Raw genomic sequence first — 27,377 nt, 5'->3', positions numbered from 1 at the left:
ACAATCGGTATTTCAGAACATGAGACATACAAAGTTTCATTAAATGTTAGGTCTATCCTATACCTCATTTGTGCCCTGGGAATTTGGTTCAGAAGCGAAGGAATCAGTATTTGGTGCATTATGCATCATAAGCAAAGACATCAAAATGAAAGTACCCTCGTGATATCGTTTACGAAAATCTGGTAAACTGCATTTATAACGTGGCTCGCTTCTCGAAGCACGACGCTAGTTCGACATTTAACATCATGCTATTGTTTTAACCGTATCGAAAAAACGAAGCTGGAAGGGTGATCAAATTTTTGTTTATTGCTTATTAGCTGGGAAACTACCCAAATTCTATCGAGTTTCGATCGAGTTTCTTAATTGTACGTCAGAAATCTTCACATCCATCATACAGTGAGTGTCAATGCTGTTTGTACTATCACTTTCTCATGCCTATGAATTGTCGAATTCTTTGAACATACTTTTACACGATCCATTGTTAAGATAAATGTGCAAGAGACGAAAATAATGTTTAGGAGTCATATCATTTATTTGGTATGTATTTATTGAAAATGTATATTTATAATTATTTATACTTTTACTAATCTTTTTGCTTCTCTTTTTAAAAATGCATCGTTATATTAACCATCATCAAAAGATTTATGTAATTATTTTACTTTTACAAGAATCTTATTTTTGCAGTAATAGAATTTTTCAACTCAAAGACATATTTTTATATTAAAATTTTGTTGTATTAGTTTATTACTATTAATTTATTTTATTAGTTTTATTACAATAAAAATAATATAATATTAAATATTATAATTTAAAAATTCAATTCGTATTTTTATATAATTAACTTAACAATGTTAAATATATTATGATCTTACAATCATAAATCATTAATAAAATTTTAATTTAATTTAATGTATATAATTTTTATTTTGAAATAATTTTATTTATTTTGTTGTAATTAAATTAAATTTATAAAATTTATATTTACTTTACTAATATTTTAAAGAAAACTTGATATAAAATTTATTAAAAAATTTTATTTTATTTTTTCAAAATTTATACTTTAAATATTATTTTAGATATTATTTTTATTTATATCTATTATATTATTGTAATTAAATTTTTATTATAACATGATAACTATTACAAATATTTAATTTTTTAAAATGTAAATTTTATATATCATTTAACATTTTTTTAAAACAATTTTTTTTTATTTATATGTAAAGTATTCATATCAATGAAATATGATATTTAATTATGTAGTTGTATTTTTTCAACTGATATAAATTTATATTATAACTATTGTAAACAATATTTTAAAATGTTTACAATATATTTTATAATACTTTACATTATTGAACCTATATTTTCATATTTTTCTTTAGATCTGATATCACGCATTGGAATAAATAAAGTTCAATAATTTATTTAATCCTCAAGAATAGAATTTTTCATTTATGAGAAGAAAAAATCCTAAATGATTATAAATTTAATCTGAAATTTAGAAACTAATAATATTAATTAAATAAATCATGTGATGTCAGTATAATTGCAAATTAATGAGATAAAATAATTTGATTATAAACAAATACAACAAAGTTTTAAGAATATGAACATGTAAGCATATGACTTTCAAGTCATATTGCATTATAAAGAATTAGAATTATAAAATCCAATCTAAATATCTCTCCGATTTCATCATTTAAGACTATCTTTATCACACAATAAAATTATCCAATCCTTGAACACATTTTTCAAGACAAATCATTTTATATAAAAATTTATATATGTTAAATTATAGAAAAATAAGAAAAATTTTGATTTTAGGGATTTGAGAAGATCAGGAGGCCTGGTGCGGGCACATTCAAGAGCTGTGGTGGTTGGTGAATGGTGTTGCAGATAGACTCGGTGTGGGGTTGGGCGTCACCCCCGCTGCGCCTCCAACTAGGGGGGTCTAGGGGCGCCTCGGGGAGAGTGGCCGCGGGCGCCCCATCCTCGCAGAGGATGGGTGAAATGGTCGTAGAACGCGCACCTTCCCCAGCCCGCCTCAGTCATACATCAGAAAAACATCCTCGTGCTACACTCACGGAACTCAATGTTCTTCGACGTCATCGAGAATTGTGCGACGTTGTCCTCAATGTCGGCTCTAGAAAGATATTTGCACATCGTGTTATTTTATCGGCGTGTAGTCCGTACTTCCGGTAAAATATTATATTTATAATTAATAATTAAATAAGATAATTTAAATTGATCGAAATTTCAAAATTATATTTTTTTGCAGAGCGATGTTTACTGGGGAGCTGGCGGAATCTCGACAAACTGAAGTTACAATACGTGACATAGATGAAATGGCAATGGAACTATTGATAGACTTCTGTTATACTTCTCATATTATAGTCGAAGAAGCAAACGTTCAAACTCTCCTTCCAGCAGCGTGCCTTCTCCAGCTAGCAGAGATTCAAGATATATGTTGCGAGTTTCTCAAACGTCAACTAGATCCATCTAATTGTCTAGGTATACGAGCGTTTGCAGATACTCATTCTTGTCGTGAACTTTTACGGATCGCAGACAAATTCACTCAACATAATTTTCAAGAAGTATGTACTTTATATTCTGTAAAACTTATTTAATAATTGAATTTTGAATAATTGTTTACATTTGCTTAGATTTTCGATTAAATATTTTTATTTTTATTTTTAACTAGGTAATGGAAAGCGAAGAATTTCTTTTACTACCTGTTGGCCAATTAGTAGATATTATTTCTTCGGACGAATTAAATGTTCGAACGGAAGAACAGGTATTTAGTGCAGTTATGAATTGGGTCAAATACAACGTTACAGAAAGAAGACAACATTTGGCGCAAGTTCTTCAGCATGTACGATTACCCCTTCTTAGCCCAAAATTTTTAGTTGGAACCGTAGGCTCTGATCTTTTAGTTAGATCTGATGATGCATGTAGAGATTTAGTAGATGAAGCGAAAAATTATTTGCTGCTTCCTCAAGAAAGGCCGTTGATGCAAGGACCTAGAACACGACCTAGAAAACCAACCAGACGCGGTGAAGTTCTATTCGCTGTCGGAGGTTGGTGTTCTGGTGATGCAATCGCAAGCGTGGAAAGATTTGATCCTAATACTGCGGATTGGAAGATGGTTGCACCAATGAGTAAACGAAGATGTGGTGTCGGAGTTGCTGTATTGAACGATTTGTTGTACGCGGTAGGCGGTCACGATGGACAAAGCTATTTAAACAGCATCGAACGATACGATCCACAAACGAATCAGTGGTCTTGTGATGTTGCACCTACTACATCATGTCGAACTAGTGTAGGAGTTGCTGTATTAGATGGTTTTCTTTACGCGGTAGGTGGTCAGGATGGCGTCCAATGTTTAAATCATGTTGAAAGGTAAATCATTTTATTTTAGATAAATTTTATTATAAAATGTATCAAATAAAAGAGTTTAGTTATTCAGATTAATTAGTTTTAATAATATTCATCATTATAAAGTTATATAAAACCTATATCTATAATAAATATGAAACAAAATAAAATATTTATCATATACAGATATGATCCTAAGGAAAATAAATGGTCCAAAGTATCACCAATGACCACTAGAAGACTTGGAGTAGCTGTTGCTGTGTTAGGCGGTTATTTATATGCCATTGGCGGGTCTGATGGTCAATCACCATTAAATACAGTAGAAAGATATGATCCAAGACAAAATAAATGGTCTCAAGTTTCGCCTATGTCTACAAGACGTAAGCATTTAGGCTGTGCCGTATTTAATAATCTAATTTATGCCGTTGGTGGACGAGATGATTGTATGGAACTTTCGAGCGCAGAACGGTATAATCCTCATACAAATTCTTGGAGTCCAATAGTTGCTATGACATCAAGAAGAAGTGGAGTAAGTTGCTTTTTTTTTATATAATTTTTTTTTTATATTTTGGTATATATTTAAACAAATTTCAAAAAATAAATGAAAAATAAATAAATCAAAAATTGTTTCTTCTTAAAGAATAAATATGAGTATTTTTTCGAATATTTCTTATAAAAAATAGTTATAAATTAAATTCTGTATTAAATTTAAAAAAATTTAGAAAGATAGATATTATAATAATAATAATATATAAGATTAATTATAGATGTGCTTTTAATTAGCAAAAAAATTTATTAATTTTTTATATTTTCAGGTAGGTTTAGCAGTAGTGAATGGTTTACTGTATGCAGTGGGTGGATTTGATGGAACTGCCTATTTAAAAACAATTGAAGTGTATGATTCGGAACAAAATCAATGGAAATTGTGTGGTTGTATGAATTATAGAAGACTCGGTGGAGGTGTGGGAGTAATGCGGGCCCCCCAAACCGAGAATTACATTTGGTAGCTCAGGCCCCCCTCTTCAGCCCAAATGGCTGAAACTCCTTTAACTTCTCTTACACCAATAACTCCTGTTACACCTGTAACTCCTCCCGCTCCTGTATCGGTTCCTGTTGTTATAACTAATACTAGAAAACGCTACCGCCGATCGATGAGCATTATATAAGTAATAATATACGTTCTACAAGACTTTGCCTTTCTAAAGATAAAGTCGTTTTTAACATAAATTATTTTAAATTTTTTCATTAGCTTTGTTTAACTCATAATTCATTTAAAATCAATCATTTTTATTCAAATGTAAACCAATCGTACTAAATATGGATGTATATTTTCTTCTATATGTAAAAAATTTATTCTTATAATGTTTATATTGCAATTTCATTGTGTTTCTTACATAAGATTTTGTAAAATATATTCCTCTTATATATTGTTTATATTTGTTTTATATATATATATATATATATATATATACATATATATACATATATATATATATAAAACTATTCCAGTTACTCTAGATTTAAGTATTATAATTTCTTTTTTTTTTTATGTAATGTAACTGTATATGTTGTAAACATTTAAGACAAAAAAAACAGAAAGGCAAAATCTCTTTGAAACATATTCTTGGATACAATATTCATTACAATGGAATGCTTGCAGTTTCCATATATTCATTCATTTAAGAAAATAAATTTTTAAAGTCTATATTGACATCAAAACTTCGTTATGGAGGACTGCTTGTGCAGCCATTGATAAAAACAAAAATAAAGAGTTAATCAAAAAAATTGTTTTTGTCTCGATAGTATACTTTCTATATATATCGTATTTTTATCAATAAGACTGAAATGAAACCAAAAGTTTATGTAAAATTAATAAATGAAACAAATGTTTCAGGCTCTAAACACATTTTTGTTTTAAGATAATGTATGAAACATACATAAGTTATAACATGATTATTATAATGCACATTACAGTCATAAACGTTACATTTTTTAATCTTTTTATATTTTTACAAAAAACAAAACAAATCTAAATGAATTAACATTTTATTTGAAGCGATAAAAGAGTTCTCTTATTGTACAAATGGTAATAGGGATCATTATATCCAACAATTTCATAATGTAACGATTGTGATAATAATCTAATAAGAGTCAGAAAATTTGACTGATTATGAGCAATATTTTAATAATATATAACAAAATATTGTTTTGTAATTATTTAAATAGAAAATTATATGAAAGCTGTGAAAATTTTTGTCGATCAATTACGAAATTAAAAGTTTATAAATCAGTAGTCGTGTTACATCTATGAGATTGTTGAAAAAGCAAAACACATGTCTAGAATAAGAATATATTGACGATATGATGTAATTATCTTTAAAGAACTTATTACAAAATATCATTATTAGACAACTGTACAACTTTTCGATATTGTATCGTAATTTTCTTCAATGGAATAATTCGTTTTAATTTAGATGATACGCGAAAAATTTCTATTTCTTTACAAATATAATAAATTTATGAATTTTATACAATATATATGAAACAATTAAGTTGAATTAGAATAATCCAATTACAGATTTAAAATGGTACAAATTATTGTAATTACTAAACAGAGTTCAAATAAGTGTTCAAAATCAGATTTAATTTACAAGTAGTTAATATGAAATGTTACTATAAAATATCAATACTTTAATTTTAAATAAAATTTTATTTAAACTCATATTAGATAGGAGAAAAATATTGTTATATAAGAAGCCATTTAAATTTTTTTCATGTATATATTTTTCATATAATGAATTTTATTATAACTCTAATTTTATAATCAATTGATATTTGTTAACGAAATATAATGAAATCTTAGTTATTGAAGTAAAATTATTTTATTATTTTTTTATATATGTATACAAAAATTTCATGATATATTCATTGGAAAATACTTTCTCGGTCTCCTGATGAATTTTATTATGTGGAATACATAATCAACATGAAGAGTTTTATATATAAGTAATTGATGGAAAATATAAAAATTCAATATTTTATAATTAAAATATAAATCAAAAGTGCAGAAAAATTTTTTTTATATAACATTTAATATAATATAAATTTATAATCATATAATAGATAAACAACATATATTTAATTAATTGTAATTAATTAATTTTAAAAATTCATTCTTTTTACAAATATTGTATAATAAACATAGGTTTTGTTTTATATTTTTAATTTGTTTTTATACTAATGATTTTTTATTTGCAAATATTATTTCCTATATTATATGATAAAATAACAAATTTTCTAATATAATTTTTTAACGGGAATTTTTGTTCATATTGCAATTTCCAATTAATTTTTTATTTATAAATTATTTGTTAAATTTTAAATTATTAAAATTTAGTTTAGAAATAAAATTAACATTAAAATTATAATAATTATAAAATTTTAAACAAGTTTTATTTTGATAATATATATTATTATTTATATTTATATGATTTAATAATATTTGTAAATATATTATCACATAAATTGTAATTATAATGAAATTGTAATTTTCTTTTGAATTATTTAAAAAAAAAATAATTATGAATGAATTTTATGTACAAAAATATCAAACTTTCTTTAAATAACAAATTTAAATAACAATTTTTTTATTATTTTGTTTTTATTTTTGTTTTTATTATTATTTCGATTTAGAAACTAAAAATATAATATGATATCAATATAAATAGGATTATTATTACATATAATAGTGTATAAAGAAAAAATTTTTTTAATATTTATTTGTATTAACAAACAAAAAAAAGATAATTTATTGAAAATATTATTAACTTTATTTTCTGAAATCAATTATTGGAATTGAAAACAATTATTTTCTTTAAAATATTTTTTCACATACAGATATTAGTTTAAAAACTATATTTATATAAATCTTTTATTATTTTTATATATTAATTAATATATTTTATTTTATATAAAATGTGATTATAACCAGAATATATATATATATATATATTCATACAAAAGATATTTTCGTAAAATATATATATATATATATATATATATATATATATAGTTAATTAATTTATATTTTTTTTTTTTAGATTAAAAAATAATTACATTGTTATAAAAAGATTAATATTTTTTTATTAAATATGAATTTTATGACGTTTTATTTTTCCATATTACACACATATCTTTTTAACCTTTAAATTTTTTTTAAACATAAATATTTATTTATATTTAGTTTAATTATCATTAACAATCAGTAATTATTTATTTTAAAAAAATAGATTGATATATCCTTAATAGTTTCAGAGAAAATAATTTATATTAATAAATCATTTATGTGAAATTTATGTGAAATACAAAAATTGATTATATTTTATCCTATATATATTTGGAAATTATATCAATTATATGAAATTATATAAAATACAATAGAATTTTATAAAAATTTATTATATGAAAAAGTATAATAAATTATTTATAAAATTGTTTTAGTTTTTAAGCAACGAAAAGTGAAAAATAATAAAAGAAATTTAGAAAAATATAAATATTTTATCCGTAAGTAATATAATTTTAAATTTACTTTATCATAAAATATTATATAATATTATTTAAAGTTATTACACATACCATACAATATCACAAGATAATTATATATTTAATCTTCTAATTTATAACGTTATGGTTATATACTTTTGTAACCATAAATATACGTATATAGATATCTGATAGCATTCAATCTATTATAATTTGTTTTCTAATTTTTATATATACTTTTAAATATGAATAATTTGCTTTTATATTAAAAAAAAAATTGTTTAAATATTAATAAGAAACAAATTTTAACAATTATCGAAAAAAAAACAAAAATTTATTGTTATAATCAATGTTTTTATAAAACAAAATGCTTAAATTTAAAATATAAGGAGTTAGTAGATTAAATTGTGAATACTTAAATAACGTTTACAAACATTTAAAAATAAACATAATAATAATATATATGTAACAAAAATAATCATTATTTATAATGTTATTAGGAAAAACAAATTATTTTCTGAAAAATGATAAATTAAAAATTCGTATAAAAATTAAATATAAATCTATCTCAATTATTTCATATAGATTTAAATATTTTAATATAAGATTCTTAAATATTGAAATAATTATTATAAATTTATGTATATATATATATTCTCTATTCTTATTGGATATTTTTAAAAATGCCGCCTATATTAACGAATAGAATAGAGCCACAATCAAACTAAGATAAAATTAGAAAAATTTTTATGATATTTTAAGATAAAATTAATATGCCCGGTTCTTCTTATAGTTATATCGCTATAAAATTTTAAATTTTTTGTAATAATGCTAACAACGAAACTATTTATATGGTTAAATATAAACTAGAAGTATAAATGTGAATGAATAATATTCGAATCATTCCATAATCATACAGTTCCTTTAAATTATTAGTATAATTTTATAATCTTATAATGTATATATTAATAAAAATATTTTTTATACAGTTATTAATTTCTCATTTTGTAATTGGTGGTCCAGAAGAAGATCAAGGTGTAAAATATGCAAATAAATGCGAAGGTAATTATATATAAACAATAATTTATTGATGCTATTTTATAAATATTATAAATATTATTGTTTTGTTATAGTTTGCAAAGTAGTTGCCACTGAATTAGAAGCGAGATTAGACGAAACAGGTAAAACACATGATATACTTGAAATTGGATATTCTCTTGATGATGTTTTACCCAAGAAAAAGAAAGAATATAAAAAATCGTAAATATATATATTTTTAAAAAAATGCATTTAATTTGTAAATTATAATTTGTGAAAACTTTATTTTTATTCCATTTAGAGAATTACGTTTAGTAGAAAGTATAGAAAATTTATGTGAACGTATATTGGAATATAATATTCACAAAGAACGTACAGATAGTACAAGATTTGCCAAGGGAATGAGTCAAACATTTAAAGCACTCCATGATCTTGTGTAAGATGCAGTTTCAAATTAAATTTAAATTAGATTTTAAATATATTAGAAATAATTATAATTTTACAATTATAATTATAGAGATAAAGGTGTCAAAGTTGAATTAGGAATTCCATATGAACTATGGGATAAACCATCTGTTGAAATTTCTACTTTAAAATCACAATGCGAAGATTTAATTGAAAATCATGAAGCTGATATTGAAGACTGGTATCATAATCATCAAGGAAAAATCCCTTTGATTAGGTAAATATTATTATTATTATTATTATTATTATGTTTTGAATATAATTCAACTACATAATTTTTATTTTATTAGATATTTATGTTCAGAGAAAGCATTAAAAGGAGAAGATGATTCTTGTCTAAAAGAAAAAGGAGAAACTATGAGTAGTGATATGAAAGAGAAAAAAATAAAAAAAAAGGAAAATACAAAAATTCAAAATAAAAATAAAGATATAAAAGAAGAATTATAAACTATTAATAATAAAATTATTATTATATATAATTATGAATATTATATATATAATATAATAATATATATATATATATATATAATAATGATATATAATAATGAATTACTATAGTTCATTGAAAAATTCTTTAATATATAATAGGATAATTAATAACAATATATAAAAAAAAAAATATAAGAAGGAATTGAATATGATACATTTATATAATTCAAAAAAAAATGGATAGAATAATATATGAATATTTAGTCTTTTTATCAAGTCATTATATTATATTAAACATTGCAATGTATCACATCTTTATATACAATTTGTAAATTTAATAATATAATATAATATTTAAATTATAAATATTATATTATATTATATTATATTATATACATATATATATATATCAATGTTTGATATAATCATAAATTTACTTTGCTTTTAATGAACAATTTTATGGTTGTTAAATAATTATGTTTAAAAATTGTAAATACATATTTATACTTATATTACATATTTATAACTTGAAGATAGTTGCATAAAAATAGCATATATTTTTAAATATGTATTTTAATTTTTTTAACAAATATGTCAATATACATTTCATTTTTTTTAATTTTTATAAATTTTGAAGAATGTAAAAATATATTATTAAAAGGTAAAAGAGTACAAGATGGTCAATTTCCCTGGTTAATACAATTTCAAACAGTAACACCATGTGGTGGAGTACTTCTTTCACCAGATTGGGTTGTAACCTCAGCACAATGTGTGCAAGACAAAAGAAATGTATGATATTTTTACTATGATATTTAAAAATTAAAGAAAAGGTATCAATAGTCATATCTTAATTTTATTAACACAGTCCATTACTTTATTTGCAACTGGACTGAATGGAACTAACTCTAAACAAACAATATCTGTAAAAGCTACATACATACATCCTACATATGAAGCTTACTCTGATCCTCCTGATCGAGATTATAATATAGCTCTTTTGAAACTTACAAAACCATTTAATATATATCATAATAAAATAATTCTACCTAATATTGTACCTGTCAAATATAATGATAATTACAAATTATGTCTAATATTTGGATGGCAAAGTTATGTTTCACCATCTTTAAAAGTTCTGGCTAAACCAATTCAATATCATGAAGTATTTCTTAATTCCTGGAAAATGTGTACATACATGATAAAAACATATACAAATTATACAAATTTATTTTGTACAATGGTTGAATATAAAGATGAAATTATAGCTTGTGCTGGTAATCCTGGTTCTCCAGTTGTATGTGAAAATCAAAATCATGAGATAGCTCTAGTTGGAATTGCATCTTGGACAAACTTTTCTTTAGAATGTGGAGATCTTCCAACATATATTGATCTTGGTTCATTTCGGTATAAATTTATAAATAAATTTCATAAATTTTTGAAACTATCAAATATTTTTAAATTTATAAAAAAAAATATATAAAATATTTTTTTTTTCATATAAAATTTAATATAATATAATTTTTTAATTAATTAGGACATGGATAAATGATTTAGTTTTTAGTAACAAGGATTCAAAAGAATGGAAAAATAATAGTTTTACAGAAAACATTCGTATGCACAGATGTTTGTGGAATTATTCAGACTTATTACAAACTGATTCAGAAATAAATCATTTGTTAAACAATTCAAAGAATATATCTCGAATGATAATAAATTATCAAAATTCATCTTCAAAAAGTATGGCTAAATTTTATGTTTAAACTAAATTATAATTTATTTTCAATAATTGTAATGATATAAAGTCATCTTTTTCTAATAGTTATTATAAAATGTCTTACATAGATATAGCAAAAGAAACAAGTAATATTACTTATAGATATAAAGAAATTGGAAATTCTGAAGATAATAGTCAAAGTCACATATGGAATTTAAATAAAAAAAAACAATTTAGTACTATAAATAAATCATTATTATGCAATAATCGGCAATTTCATAAAGACATGATAAAAGGATACAACAATCAAGTAGATATAGATGATGTTGAATTATTATTACCATTTAATTTTGAAGAAATAAGTTCCTCCTATTCATGTAATATTATGATATATCCTAAAAAACTATATCTATTCTATTATTTTATATTTTGGAATGTTTATATTATTATTTACACATATGGTATTTGAATTTATTTATACAACATATATTTTATATAACAATTTTATATAATACACTGAATATATGCAAATTTTATAAATGATTATTTTCTAAAAGGTGGTGGAATCCATTTCTTTTTTCCACGAAATTCTCTTAAACGTTCAAATTCTTCCTTAAAATCTTCATGTTCGTTTCTGAATAATCCATAATTTCTAAGATGTTTCATTAATTCATTAGTTTCATAATGTCGTGGATAATAATCAACAATTTCTGGTCGTTTTTGTAATGGTTTTTCACTAAATAATTTAACTACTTTCATAGATTTCGAATTAACTGTTCTTGTTACTTCTCCGAATATTCGATTACTCAAACGATTCATATGTTTGGCATAATTTGTATTCACTTTTGCAAGTTTCAAGTATTTATTCATATTGTATAAAGAAATATTTAACTTTCAAGTCGTATGAAAAGTCGTATCTAGATGAAAAATAAATTGGTTACAAAAGAAAAAAATTAAGGTTAGAAATTGCAATGCAATGTGTTAAATATAATTATTTCATTAATTTTGATCATTTATACTATTTGATTAAATACATACTGTTTGAATCTACATACGAATATACAATAAATTCATTTAATATTCATTTAAATCTTTATTCGTCGTATAATTTTCAAATTCTTATTATAAAATACATTCTAGTAACATTACGACCAATTACTACTTTAAAATAAACATAAATGTTTTATTATGAAGATTAATAAAAAAACAATAAGAAACAATATTTAGCGATAAAATTATATTTTTATATTTATCTTAAATAAATAGAATTATATTTTATTTCTGTATATAAAAAATATTAAAAAATACATAATACAAAAATAATAAATTTTTTTTAAATAAAGAAAGATGAAACTATTTAATAATTAATAATATAGATTTTTATTTATTAGAATATATATTTTTTTTAAAATTAGATAAATTTTTTACATGAATTTTTATTAATAATTTTATTGCATTATATAATGCACAATATTATAGTATATCAATTGACATAAAAATTTTAAATGGTGATGTCATATGATAGAGTTTATTTCTTTTGCAAAAATTAAATTATAATAGCACAATATGTGGCACATAAAATATATGATATTTTTGCTATTTAAAAATTAAAGAAATGATATCAATTATATTTTAATTTTATCAACACTATTTTATTTATAATTGAATTAAATGAAAAAATTAATTCTAAATAGTTCCTGTAAAAATTATGTATATTCTACATTACGAAAAAAAATAATGTGAAAAAATAATAAAAATAATTATATAAATCGAATTGATTTTTGAATGCATAAATTTTGTATAGCAAATATAAACAAGAGTAAATAGTGAGAGATAGGATAAAAATTGAAGAATCAGCGCTATCTCTCGAATACCAAAAGAATCTCTTCCAAAAGATAGGATAAAATAGAAAAAGAATTGAAGATCAGCGCCATCTCTCGAATATTAAAAATATCTCTTTAAAGATAAGATAAAACAGAATACGAATTTAACATCAGCGCCATCTCTTGATTATTTTAAAAAGATATTTCTCTCAGGCACAAAGAGATGGCGCTAGTAGGTACTTTTACTTTATTTCTCTATCTTCTTCTATTATTTGCTCTCTTTGTTTAGCTTGTGTTTCTTTGCGGCACTCTGAAGATGGCGCTGATTACACCATTTTTAATCTATGTCATTCTTTTCTCGCACAGAGATGGCGCTAGTAGGTACTTTTACTTTATTTTTGTATCTACTTTATTTCTCTATCTTCTTCTATTATTTGCTCTCTTTGTTTAGCTTGTGTTTCTTTGCGGCACTCTGAAGATGGCGCTAATTATACCATTTTTAATCTATGTCTATTCTTTTCTCGCACAGAGATGGCGCTAGTAGGTACTTTTACTTTATTTCTGTATCTATTTTATTTCTCTATCTTCTTCTATTATTTGCTTTCTTTATTTATCTTGTGTTTCATTTGCGGCACTCTGAAGATGGCGCTGATTACACAATTTTTAATCTATGTCTATCCTTTTCTCGTTATTTACTCTCTTTATTTATATTTGCTTGGCGCATGCGCATAACTACAAACAAGTTATGGTATGTCAATTATAATTTATTATTTTTCTTTCAAAAATATAACGTGTAAATTTATCTTTAATGTAAAAATACAGATATTACATTTTTAATTCTATATAATATAATATCTCTACGATATTTATAACTTAATGAGGAATTCCTTAAATATAAGTATTTAATTATTGAAACAGTAAGTGTTACAACAAGAATTTAAAATTGAATGTTAGATACATTTTTTATCTCGTTCGTGATAATTATTTTAAATTAATTCCATTAAATTTAATAAAACTTAATAAAACTTTCAAAGTATCTAACAATCATTTTGATATAATAAAATAATTTATATCATTATTTTACACAATAACAGTTTACACAAATATAAAATTAAATATATATATTAATTTTTACAATAAATTTTTTTCAGAAATCATTGAAAAATCCAATTTGAACATGAATGCATACATAAGTATAAATGTAAGATATCTTCTTCATTGAACTTCTCTTCTAATATCATAACAAACAAAAGAATCATATATATATAAGATATATTAACAAATCAATCGGTATAAATACTTTCTCACATTTGAAATACAATATCATATATCAGATATCACGCAGATATATAGAATATCATACACATTTTCCAATTAAAATTTACTTGGAGTTAAAACTTAAAAAAAATTTATATTTACCCACAACCTTTAATACTTACGTAAATATTCCACACTGCTTCGACTCGTTACCACTCGTAATCTAACTTTTACTTATTCTGTAATTTTAGATCATTAAACGCAGTACTTTTACTCTGACGATCCCCAACTTACTCGATCAATCTCTCTCCCCTCGGAGAAACATTTATTTCCATCTCGTCGACAACTTCGGGAACGGAAACTATTCCGATCGAAAGGTTAGGTTAACACGATCGGTTTATTCATTCCCGGATTATAATCGGGGCGTACATTTCGCCGAAGAATGTATTCTTATGACAACAATGATTGAAGATATCGGCACGTAAATTACCAGCAAATTAGATTGCCGAGTTTTGTTGAGGCTTCCGTAAGCGAATCGAGAAACCTGCCAAGAGTCAGCGCATCTCAGAACTTCTCCGACCTCGGGCAAGGTGAGTGCTACTCTCTAATATTCGACACCACTATCCCAGAACGGACATCCTGTGACACGTGTCCCCCTCTATTCGACCAAATTCTATCTACTTCTGGGTAAGTGTTAAACACGTATCGAATAATCATCTCCTCGAATTAATATCGTAGGGGAAAATTATCTATTATTTCGCGAGATTTCGTAATCTAGATCTAGATGATAATTGTTTTCTACGAAGAACCGTGAATTCTTTCGTTCACCGATCATACTTGCGTGTACACTCCCGTTCATAAATCGCTAGATATTCGGTCAATCGGTCGAGACTTTTGCAATTTATTATTCATTTACAATAATTCTATTACTTAAGCGATTTTTTTTTTGTAAAATATTTCTTTTGGATCTTTGTGCAATTTTTATTTTGTATAAAAATATTTATCTTCCATGTCACGAATAATTAAATACTATGAGATTTGAACTAGATTTTTATAAATATTAAAAAGGAGAAAAAATAAATGTAAAATGTAATAATCAAATATTGAAATTAAACTTCTCCTTCCGGCAATATTAATCATAATGCTCGTTCAAGTAAATTTAACAATCGGATTTTTAAAAATATGGTGGAGATTAATTTTGTTGGAATTTTCTTTACATTGGCACAAAGTTCATTTGTCTCTATTTTAAATTAAGTATGCGGTGACACTATGGATGACAGTGTATATATTACGTGGGAGTGTGCATACCGAGTTATTTCAAAATGGTGTCATTCGGCTGCATTCGGCACTGATTTTTCAGATATCGTCGATCTTAGTTTTTAGCGTAGGTCGGTTACATACGTGGCTCGCGTTCTAAACGAGACGTTTCTCGAGATTCGGAGTGAATGTCGAATGATTATACTTTTCTTCCTTTTCATTTATTTTGTCAACAATCCGAAATACACAAATTGTGTAAACTATGAATATATACTTTAAACTTTTTCTTGGATGATTTTTAATAAAATACGTGGAATATCGTTGATTCTCAAAATATACCTCAGCTATGTATATACTCAGAAATAATGATCTAACAGATCATTGCGGATAATCTATTTTTATAGAGCCTTATTATCTTATCAATGAGAGGTAAATAAAAAAAGGTAAATATCGAAGACAAAACGAAGACCAAGCTTTATCCAAGAGCTTATAAGCGTTTCTTTAAATCGAAGAATTGTTTCAATGATATTAATCTTGAATGCAATTTTTTTTTTTTTTTGCAACAAAATGTTCTTCGTCCCAGTAAAGTAAATAAGCGTTAATAACACTCTCTTGAGAGACTTAATAATTTATACGTAAACGACGTGGAAAGTTAAGCAAATTAAAGGTAAAGATAAAAAAATGTAAATATATCGTAAGATAATTATCGTTAACTACGTTCGTTCGGTTGAAAATACGATACATACCTGGTCACGTTGGAGAACGAAGCCGTATGAATCACTATGTGGAATGTGTTCACGAATTCGATAATTACGATATATGACACAATCATATTGGCCAGTACAAGTAAAGCAATCGATCGATCATTTTCTTTTACCATTTTGTAAACAGACTGTTCCATTTCCATTTGGTATTTTCAAGTATTCCTCGAGGATATTGGAAAAGATTACAAAATTCAAATTTGTAAAATGTTTTTTTATATTTATAATTGTCATTATCTGTTTTCTTTTTTTTTCAATTGCATATCTATTTTATTAATATTGGATATTCGATGCATTACGTATATCTGAACCGTAATATCGTATTATCAGAAATAAAATATTATTGGTATTATTTAAATTGGATACGATGATACCTTTAAAGAGTCGATTCCAGAGATCACAACAGACGAAGTTGGCACAGAAATAATCCATTTGTTATAACAATAAATAATTTAAATAAGTTGATCGAGTAAGATAATTCTATAAATCTATAATGCATTTGTATTTCCCTCTCGCTTCATCTAATATAAATTTTTATAACTTGATAAATAAATCTCAATTAACATTAATCTTTCTATTTTGTTATGGTCTTGGGAATCGAATATATAAAACAATTTGTTTAGATACTTATTTTAAAACGAATTAAAATATATATATATATATATTCTTTTATGAAACATTGTCAACTTTTTTTTTATCAATATCTTTTTACTTATAAAAGTAAATATTTCTATTTGTTAAGCGATTAAAAAACTTTTGCGTAACATTGTACGTAATAAACTGTTTATTGAATGAATAACACATGCTCATATTCCACCGTGATAAAAGTAAACCTATATATTTTAAACATAATATAAGAATTATTTTTTCTTTTATTATTTATTACAAGAATATTTTATCATATGTTATAAAAATGTTTTTCTACTCAACTGTTAAAAAACATTTTTATGACATTTTCATAACATTTTTGAAGTATTCGTATATTTAATTTGTCCGTCTTTTTTTTTTTTTCTGTTTAAATCAGTATTACCGAGAGAAAAAGAATGAATATATATATATGAAAAAAAAGGAAGACGAAGTGTGAAACAATAAAGAGTGTTAGAAATTTATTATGGGCGTACGCACATTGTGCTTGTTCCTCCACATGCTCCTCGTTAAGATTCAAAGTTCGTTGCTTCCGCTGCAAACGTTAAAGGGTTCTTGATTGAAAGTACTTGAAAGCAAACTCATCAAAATCAGCAAAAGTACAAGTATTTAGAAAATAATTATTTTTTCGCGTATACCTTTCAACGATAAATTAAAACGATTATTTTAAAAATAATAATATTATTATCCTAGCTTCACTTCGAATATCTTAGCTTCTTAAATTAAATCTTGACAATTTCTTTGTTTATTCATATTTGCAATTTTTAATTTTAAAATTGAAAGCAACGAATTCACAAAATTAATGTTCTTCAGATATATCAAAATGCATTCTAATTGCACAAAATAATCATTATCATCAAAAACATCAATAAGATTCTTCAAGATATACAGGATCGATACTCCATCCTAGTAAATCCAAAATATCGATCAATAATAAAATAATCAATTACAAGCAAACAATTTGTATCAATTTCCTCGGTAAATTTCGAGCTCGTTAATAAAACACGATTCAAGAAATTAATGATACTTCTTCCATCAATCAGTAATCAACTAAAGGTAATCGTTTAACAAACAAATATTATACATTATACCAATTTCTTTTTTCATTTCTTCAATATCAAGATTTTCAAATCTCGAAATGATGTCTCGTCGTATCCGCAAAAAAAAAAAAAGAAAAAAAGAGAGAAAGAAAAAATCAAATATATCGATCCACGAAATAAACGCTGAAAAAAAAAAAAGAAAGAAAAAGAAAAAACGACGCAAATAACGCAACAACAGTATCAAACCCTTGGTATCACGTGTATGTACGCGAGACGAGAAAAAACGAGATCCATAATGTAATCTTTTTGCGGAGGTCGCGATGAGGGAAAAAGTACGTACACTTTTCCTCGCAGAATCGAATTTCCTGTTGCCAGTGAGTGACGTAGGTTTGGTGTTCCAATAACAGGAGTCCCCATACATAGCCGGTTCTATTGATTTTTCGTAGAGGCGCAAGCGCTATTCGGCTGTTATCTGGGAAAAGGGAGGCGCGGCTATAACCATGGATCCCAGTGTACTCGCCAACATGGACAAGGACGCACTGAAGAAGCAGATCGAGAACATGAAGTACCAAGTCGAAATGGATCGGTGGCCCCTGTCTAAGAGCATCGTCGCGTAAGTCCGTTAACCCCTTCTCCCTTTTTCGCCCCCCACTTTCTCGTCTATTGTTCCTCTTTTCTTTCTTTTTTCTTTTTTTTTGCGATATTTCATCATCCCTCTTCTCCTTCCTTTTTTTTAAAAATTTTTTTTTTCTCATTTAGACAGGTAGAACGCGGATGGTCCATGGAAACGTTTCGCCGTTTATACTCATCGTCCAACAACCCCATCTATCCACCCTTGTGTTCATTCATTCTGTTCTTTTTTATTTATTTGTTTTTACTCGTTTTTATTTGTTTGGTTAATTATCGATTAAATATCGAATTAATACGTTCGTTATTTGTTGTTGCAAGTTTGTTGGTTATCGCAGGTTATTATTATGCTGAGTTATGTGAGTGAGTTTGTTAGCAGGGAGGTAAAAGGGTTGAGCGTGCTTTTTTGCTTCATCTTATTCCAGGGGCGTTTTTATGATCGTTTTATTCGGATATTTATTGATTATTTATTGATTTTGCAGAGAATGTCGGGATAATTATATATTTGACCACCTATATTTTCTGCTCTTTGGATTCTCGTACAAAGAAACTTCTGTGAATGAAGTGATTCATCATTTTTTATATAGGCTGAAGTTATATATATATGTATATGTATATGTATATGTATAACATGTTCACGATTTAGAAAAGATGGTGACTTAAAAATTCAGAATTTGATGAGCTAGGAAGGTTGCTGTAAAATAAAATTCTTCACACGATTATTTTCCTTTTAAAGGAATTAATTAGGTCGTACTTGCACAAAGTAGATAAACATTTTACATCCATAAAAATTATACGATTCTTTCTTAAAGTAGCATATAGAGTATTAATAAGAGATCTATATAATGATTAATAGTATTTATTGACATTTTTTTTTATGAATTATACTTGTAGTTTTATCAGCAATATGGTTCAATTAGATTGTTCTTTCAAGAAAGATAATTTGTGTTTTTTGTTTATTTTTAATATTAATATTTATGGTACACAAATGATAAACAATGTTTCATTTAAATAACTGATCCAAATAACTGTGTCGTTCTCTCTATTTTTACTCTACGTGAATAACACGTGCGATGTATAAAATTAAATTTAGATAATTCAAAAGTTAATGGCAACAAGCTATCAATGAAACTGATATCTTATTACAATGGATTTAAATTTGGATAAATTTAAAGCTTGCAATCTCCTCCAATAATTTGCTTGTTTAATTAACAAACAATTATACAATTATAATTATAATTGTACAATCATCATTCAATATTTTCTTAAATTATGACACGTGAATCTTTGAAAATTCTAAAGTTAATCCAGTATTCCTTTTCTTTCAATTAATCATTCATTCCATGCTCAAGCCAGGATACAAATAAATTGAATTTTCTTTATAAATACAATCAGGAAAATAGACCTTAAACAGAAGTATATTTCACAATAATATTTTACTTAAACATCGTTACTTAAACAACAATTTATTTTTATAACATGTTACGACTTTTTGCATACCATGTTGTGCATCAGTATTAATTTGCATCAATATTAAACTCTTCATAAATATTTAAAAACCTGCAATCTATTATATATTATATTCTTTAACCATTTCGTTCGATCACTAAACATTATCTTCGATTCAAAATTGAATTATCCCTAACTTCGAATCGATTATAGTGAAAACTTTGTCTAATTGATCGCAAAAGGATCGTTTTCCAGACGAGGAATACAGAGACATATAGTAGGTGACGACGTAATCGGTGTAGCGTGGTGTGCCGCAACACGCGGCTAGTAGTAATCGACAGTCAAGGCTAAATTACACCGGCGTTGTGTACCCATATTACATGGGACAGGATCTCCTTGGACGTGGAGTGTCCGCTAATCGCATATTCACACTTTTATGTGTTTAGATTGTACGCACATGCCAATTGGCTCACGCAGCAAACGAAACGAATTGATGAAAACAGGCAGAAGGAACGAAAGGAAGAAAGTTTGTGATAATTTGTAATATGTCACCTGTTAAAGAAAAAGTAAGATTTATGATATCTTTTTCTTCTTCTCTCCTGTTGTTCATCATCACGTTATTCATCGTGTCACTCATTCCTGAGCGTTATCATCATCTGTCAGGATTTCAATCTTGTTTATTTGATTCGTTATATCATCTTTTTTTTGAACCTGTGATAAGATTGTTTTCCAATGGATTATATTTGTGCAGAATTAATTTTGGAGTGGTATTTTATTTTTCTGTAAATTCTCGTTTGTACTCGAGAAATGTATCTGTTAAGGTTTTGTCAAAATTCTAGCTCGAAATTCAATATTTTTTTTAATCTCTTATCTCTGATGAATTTAGTTAATACTACAATTATCTCATTGCTAATTATGTCGATTTATTATGAAGATCTTGTCTTGAGACATGTCTCGATATAAATCTCGTTGTGTAAGCGCTATTTAAAAAAAGTAATCGTTCAAATTCCAATAGGATTGTTTTATCTAAATTGCAATTACTCATTCTTACTATTTTTTACTTTTTAATAATTCGAATATTTATTTATTCCAATAGTTTTATATTAAAACTACTTTGTAACTGAATGTCATTATATTATTTTTAAAATATCTCTCCTTGGGAAGCTGTACATCGATCTTATTTATTTTTCAAGATAATTTTGAAATTTGATATTGTAATAATATCACCAAAATTTCTTTCTTTTAATTATTTTTGATAATACAAAAAATCATTGGGAGTTACATGAGTAAAGAGAATGTAGCCAAAATTATTTTTTCTAACTAAAACTAATCATAATTTCTTTAGAGTTAAGAAAAAATTCATTTTTATTATTCAATTATTACAGAAACATATTTCTTTATGATTCTTCCGTGAAAAAAGGAGAATATGTACAAAAATTTGAGATTTGTTTTCGAAAAAGGATGTATTTATTATTAAATTATTTAATATCTGACTAAAGTATCAAGTTACGTGTTTATATATAACATCATGGCAAACATACGAGTCTTATTAAGTCTTACTAAATAAGAAATAATCGATATCACGATCTCATTAATAGGATATCAAGGAAAATTGACAAAGAGGTCAAAAGAAACAATCTTGATCGGTTCAAATCTTTATTCGCTTCAATTCGTACGTGACACCTAACCTAAAATTCTGCAGCAATGCAGAAAACCGTGATGGCGGCGCGTGGCTGCGTGAACAGTGCAACACGCATGTTGAAGATTCGATAACATGTGGGAAGTTGTCGTTGCGGAACGAACGCGGAACCGTGTTACTAGTTGCGGTTTTCGAGAGGGGAATCGTAAGCGAAAGCAAAAAGTTTCCGCGGTCTGTTACTCGGAGAGTGCCATAGTGAAAGGTAGTAGCTCCCATTTTTTTTCTTCCTTTCTTACCGATCGAGCTAATCTCTTGCTCTTAACGCTATTTCTCCCTCTTTCGAATCCATGCGCTTTTTCCCTTCGCGGGGTTTGAGAAATCTTAGATGAAACAACATTGCCGTGCCAAGACTATCGAGTCTTTAACGTTCCTTCGCAACGAGAAGAATTTTCTTTCTATTTATCTTTTTTGGTTTTATCGAGGTATGTACAATTGGTTACAAAAGTGTCATCATATGTTGTCTTACAAGGAAAGTTTGTTTATCTTGAAAAATTTTCATTGAAATCAATTGTATATAGAATGTAATGGGTTATAATGGGTAAATACATAGAATTTTCAAATTTATTTTGGAAAGGACTTGAATTTTTATTTTATATACAATCTCATCTGGAAATATTTTTTATTATCTTTAATAATTTTTGAATTTTAATTCAATTTTAGATCTAACAATAAGATAATTTTTTTACTACGTTCTTTTAAACTCATATACACAACTGCATCTGTTAAAATATCAGCACCTTGTAAAGTAAGCGCTCTAATTTCCACACCAAAACATCTTTGTAACCCGAGTTTGTAATTGAAACATGCTGCACCATGTAGTTAGTAATATGTATATCTTTAAGTAAGAAAAGGAAAAAAAAACCCTTAGAATATTTCTTGTTTTCTGACATTGACGATATTACGAGAATCTTTTCTATTGGGTTGTGTAATTGATAGTGTTCTCTATTATTAGTTCAAATTTCACGATCATATAACTTGTGGTTCGTGTGCAATGATAGCTTCAGTAGGTACTTGTTCTTGGCTGTCGTAAGTGAAACGCATTAGTTAGAATGGCGATAATTGAAATGTTAAATATGTATTTTTTTTACATAAATTATCATCATTTTAATGATCTTCGAATTTTTTAATTCGTTGTACCTTTAAAAAATTATAATCCTTATCTATATATTAAAATAAAACAATGTTTATAATGAAATTGTTATTTTAATACATTTCGTTATTTCAATTTCTATTAGTTTATGCTCCAATAATTATTTTTTTAAAAGAGAAATTAATAAAGGATAAAATCTTTCCAAATAATTAACAGCAATGTGTTAATATTTTGACAAACAAATCGATTTTCTGGTATTACAATATTAATATCGAAAAATAATAGTGTAGTAGCAACAGGTTATTTATCCTTATTCATTTTTAATAAAGAATCACACTTTTCGCTTATAAATCGTTCGTACAATTATATTCATTAACAAAAATTAAGAAATATTTGAAATTAGTATACGAGATATTCTGATAAATTAGCTATTATCAATATTTGATGCTTAAAATATTTTTTTACAATATTGAAATATTTGATCATAAATTAACGATTAAATTTTTCTCAAATTAATAATTTATTAAAAATATTTTTAAATCATTCTTCCGCATCAATGAAAGATGTTACGTTCAGTAAATTAGTTACGTTATCATTATATAATGACCACTATCTCGACGTAGATGCATAATTCAGAACCAATCCTTTCCCCTTCCCAACTCATCAGCTTGAAAAAAGCAAACTGCAATTACGATTATATCTAGGGTGATCTTTATTCAACTAACAGCTAAAGAATTTATAGAATCCTTTCTACCTTTCTTTACGAACTGATATCAATTCCAGATAAAATTAGATATATCGGCATAAAATGGAATCCAATAGAAAGTCATATGGATTCGGTTTAATCCAAGAATTCGAATTCTATTCTGGTAACTGTGCAGAATACAATATAAAACATAATTCATAAATATCATTATTTTTCATTTACTATCAATTTTCAAAAAAAATTTCCATAAATGTTTATCTCTGAGTATTGCCAATTAACAGCAGTTAAATACACTTTATAAAATTATAATAATTTACAAGATATGTAAATATCTAAATTACTCGGTTTAATATTAAATATATATTCAAAACAGTATTGAGCAACATATATTTTATAATAATAATAACTACTTCCTTAAAAATAGCAAACTGTTCATACTTTTGGACGAGACTGTACTTGGACGATTTGAAATCTTATCACATTCATCGATATATAAATTACACTTCTATATAATAGTATATTTACGAAAAATGATTGCAAATACAGAAGGATAAAATTCGTCGGATAATATAACGTGGAAATAGGGAAAAATCGATCGATCGCGATCGAGCAGTCGCAAACCTTCGGAACACAGAATTCTCCTTGAACGCAAAATCGGCCATAGTGGCCGCAAGTCCCTTTCACCGAGCCTTCGCGGCGAAACGACTAACTATTCGTTCCTTGCCGCGCTTTTCTTGCACGGCTTGCAACCTTGTTACGTTTACAACGATCTTTTGTACAGTGCGTTTCACCAAGTAGCGTTGAACCAAACTATCCCATTTTCCTTATTTCAACGACCTTGAAAATTTTGCAATGATTCTTCTCGAAAAGATGAATTTTTGGTTTATCCAATTTTTTAGAAATAATCGTATTAAGTTTTAAAATTGGAAAAAATTCTTTAAGAAGTGATTCGAAGGAAAGATACAATTACAGGAATTATTAACTTGGAAGAAATTCTGAATTTTCATAAAAATAATCATAAAAAACAATCACATTTAATTACAAAAAAATAACTTAATGAACAACTCAATAAAAGTTTATTTAATGATAAAGTTAAGATTAAGAACTTAGGTAAACTTAATTTTGAATTAGATATCCATTATATTTCATATAACGAATTGTTTTTTTCAGGTATATTTAATTTTTGTACAATCATTAAGGGATTCTATCATTATTTTTAATTACTATAATTACTTTTTCAATATTTGCTGTTAAAATTCATCATCAGAGTCATTCAACGATTCTTTCTCACAAAAGATTCTACCAGAAGAAATCAATCTTCCCTATCAATCCTCATATTGATTAGTAAGAAGGAAAGAAAAAAATTAATTCAAACATTCGAATTGAAGGAAAATATTATTGACCAGACGGTCTGCTTGTTTGCAGGATGAGGGAGTACGTGGAAGAGAACGAGAAGACTGACCCACTGATACACGCGCCCGACAAGAAGAACAATCCCTGGGCCGAGAGAGGCAAATGCATAATCATGTAATCAGGACGTAGAACCGCAGGGAAGAAGGAGAAGGAGAAGAGGCGAGGAAGCATCTCTGAGCGAGTACCATCCTAATCGAGCAGAAGAAGAGAAGCGGGAGCCGTTTCTAAACCGCGTTTGTAACAATAAACCAGCGAAAACGAGAAAATAAATAACCAAAAAGAAAAAAAAATAAAAAAAAAAAATAAACAAAAAAAAATAAAAAAAAAAAAACAAAAAAATTAAAAAATAAAAAGAGAGAACAAAGCAGCCAGTCAACCAAAAAAGAAAAAAAACGGAAAAAAAAAAAAAGAAAAAAATACATACACAAAAGAACAAAATACATACATAAAGGAGGGAAAATAAAAGAGAGAGAGAGAATATATATGTAAGGGAGAAAGGGAAAGGACGAAGAGAAGAAACGCAAGCGAGTTGGATGAAATCCTACAAGAAGATGGTGCCAGGAGAGCAGCAAAGTTTCAGAAGGAGGAGGCGCGAAATTGGCGCGAAGTGAAAAATAGTTCGAAAAGTAGCCGGAGCGAAAATTTATTTAACAATCCAATTCCTCGCGGTTACCTGTCCGCGGTAACTTTCCCGTTCGCCATGCAAACGAACGAGCGCCGCGTTTCAGCTCGTCTCTTTCCTCGTCTCTGATCCTCGAGTATCGAATCGTATCGAGGTATATCGTATATATAAATCACGATCCTCAGGATTCGCGATAGTAACGAGAAGAGGCGAGAAAATTTATACATCGATCGGTTAAAAACCTCGTGTTCATTGCTCTTTGTATTTTTCACTCGAGTATTTTTCTATCCATCCATTTCTCGTTACTTCCTTTTCGTTCTCTTCTTCTCCGACTCTTGTTTCTCTTTAACGCGATCGAGGGAGAAAGATTTTGAAGAAAAGATTTCGAAGAAGTATTGTTTTTAATGGATTTAGAAAAAGAAAAAGGTAATGGTGAAAATTCAATCGATTTGAGACGAGAAATCGAAGCGAGAAATAGCGCGAGACGAACGGATGTTCCCGCGAACAGGGCCATCCATCGCTCCGGATACATCGAGCTTCCGTCGTCTCAGTCGTCGTTCCGAGTTCCGAGGCGAGTTTATAAGATATATATTATTCGGTTCTCGATTCGATCTCATTCGTTCCGATCGAAAAACACGTGTTACGAAATTTGTAATACGAGCAATCTCGTGTGCAATTTCGACAACCACATTTAGTACCACGGGAAACTCTTTTAAATCGTTCATTAATATCGTGTAAGGATTATTTATCTTAAGTACACAATGTAATCTAACGTCATTATATGTACACACGTTAATATCATATGTCGTACGATTAATACGCTATGCATATTTCTGCGAATTTCTTACGAAAATATAATATATTCACATCGTTTAATCAAGGATTATTGTATGCTGCTTCGTCCTGTTCCTTTTAAACATTGATCGATTGATCTCTGTCGCGTGATATTTTTTTTTTTTTTCTTTTTTTCTCATTTTCATGGAGAGGAGAGTGTTTCAAGTTTTTCAAGGCAAATTTCCTCGATATATCTTATTGTAGTGAACGAAGAAAATATATACAAACGTAAGTGTTCGTTTGTTCATTTATCAAAGATGTGGAAAACTCGTTGTATTTATGCGTAAGGAAAAGAAAAAAAAATTTGCGAAAATTGATGATGATGAGATTCATCGAGATAAATAGAAGAAATCAGGAAAATGAATCTCATAGAGTAATGAAATAAGTATTTATTCGTAAGAAGATAATTCTATTGAAGTTATAGTTAATAGTTATTGATTATATTGCCAATCTATTTTTGTTATAATTTTTTAATAAAGATTAGATTAAACAATCAATGTTTATATTGTATATTTTTCTTATTTATATAATAAAAAATATATACTGATCAAATTAGTAAATGGAAAAACTTGGGACACGCTATAGAAA

At 26.4% G+C, this 27,377-nt stretch overlaps 5 protein-coding genes across 9 annotated transcripts; 4 read left to right on the top strand and 1 right to left on the bottom strand.

Annotated features, from left to right (window-relative positions):
* On the top strand, nucleotides 1–4,738 carry LOC413623 (kelch-like protein diablo). Of its 5 annotated transcripts, none has more exons than XM_026445010.1 (7): nucleotides 1–182; nucleotides 318–396; nucleotides 1,828–2,201; nucleotides 2,282–2,597; nucleotides 2,705–3,402; nucleotides 3,565–3,907; nucleotides 4,194–4,737. In XM_026445010.1, exons 3-7 carry the CDS (start codon nucleotides 1,888–1,890, stop codon nucleotides 4,383–4,385), a joined length of 1,863 nt encoding a protein of 620 aa, XP_026300795.1. In that variant the 5' UTR covers nucleotides 1–182; nucleotides 318–396; nucleotides 1,828–1,887; the 3' UTR covers nucleotides 4,386–4,737. The 5 variants fall into 5 exon arrangements, with proteins under 5 accessions (XP_026300795.1, XP_026300793.1, XP_016771894.1 ...); XM_026445008.1 differs by having other exon boundaries at nucleotides 318–537; XM_016916405.2 differs by lacking the exon at nucleotides 318–396 and having other exon boundaries at nucleotides 4,194–4,738.
* Nucleotides 4,739–8,679: 3,941 nt separating this feature from the next.
* LOC113219230 (protein canopy homolog 3) lies at nucleotides 8,680–9,870 on the top strand. The gene is made up of 5 exons (XM_026445104.1): nucleotides 8,680–8,982; nucleotides 9,054–9,180; nucleotides 9,260–9,394; nucleotides 9,476–9,640; nucleotides 9,714–9,870. Exons 1-5 carry the CDS (start codon nucleotides 8,877–8,879, stop codon nucleotides 9,868–9,870), a joined length of 690 nt encoding a protein of 229 aa, XP_026300889.1. The 5' UTR covers nucleotides 8,680–8,876.
* Nucleotides 9,871–10,571: 701 nt separating this feature from the next.
* On the top strand, nucleotides 10,572–12,017 carry LOC113219236 (the record flags this gene model as incomplete). The annotated part of the gene is given in 3 exon segments (XM_026445175.1): nucleotides 10,572–10,621; nucleotides 10,678–11,256; nucleotides 11,387–12,017. Coding segments are annotated over 3 exon segments (1,260 nt in total), but the record flags the coding sequence as incomplete, so codon positions are not given.
* On the bottom strand, nucleotides 11,868–12,754 carry LOC725620 (28S ribosomal protein S33, mitochondrial). Its single transcript, XM_003249338.4, has 2 exons — nucleotides 12,605–12,754; nucleotides 11,868–12,483 (listed from the first exon to the last, which is right to left on the bottom strand). Exon 2 carries the CDS (start codon nucleotides 12,434–12,436, stop codon nucleotides 12,110–12,112), a length of 327 nt encoding a protein of 108 aa, XP_003249386.1. The 5' UTR covers nucleotides 12,437–12,483; nucleotides 12,605–12,754; the 3' UTR covers nucleotides 11,868–12,109.
* A 2,442-nt stretch (nucleotides 12,755–15,196) lies between these two features.
* Nucleotides 15,197–27,377, top strand: LOC725453 (guanine nucleotide-binding protein subunit gamma-e). The gene is made up of 3 exons (XM_003249337.4): nucleotides 15,197–15,333; nucleotides 18,796–18,962; nucleotides 25,346–27,377. Exons 2-3 carry the CDS (start codon nucleotides 18,850–18,852, stop codon nucleotides 25,449–25,451), a joined length of 219 nt encoding a protein of 72 aa, XP_003249385.1. The 5' UTR covers nucleotides 15,197–15,333; nucleotides 18,796–18,849; the 3' UTR covers nucleotides 25,452–27,377.

The sequence above is a fragment of the Apis mellifera genome, linkage group LG14 (assembly GCF_003254395.2).
Source record: "Apis mellifera strain DH4 linkage group LG14, Amel_HAv3.1, whole genome shotgun sequence".
NCBI lineage: Eukaryota > Metazoa > Arthropoda > Insecta > Hymenoptera > Apidae > Apis > Apis mellifera.
This window is presented reverse-complemented; position numbering and strand designations above follow the sequence as displayed.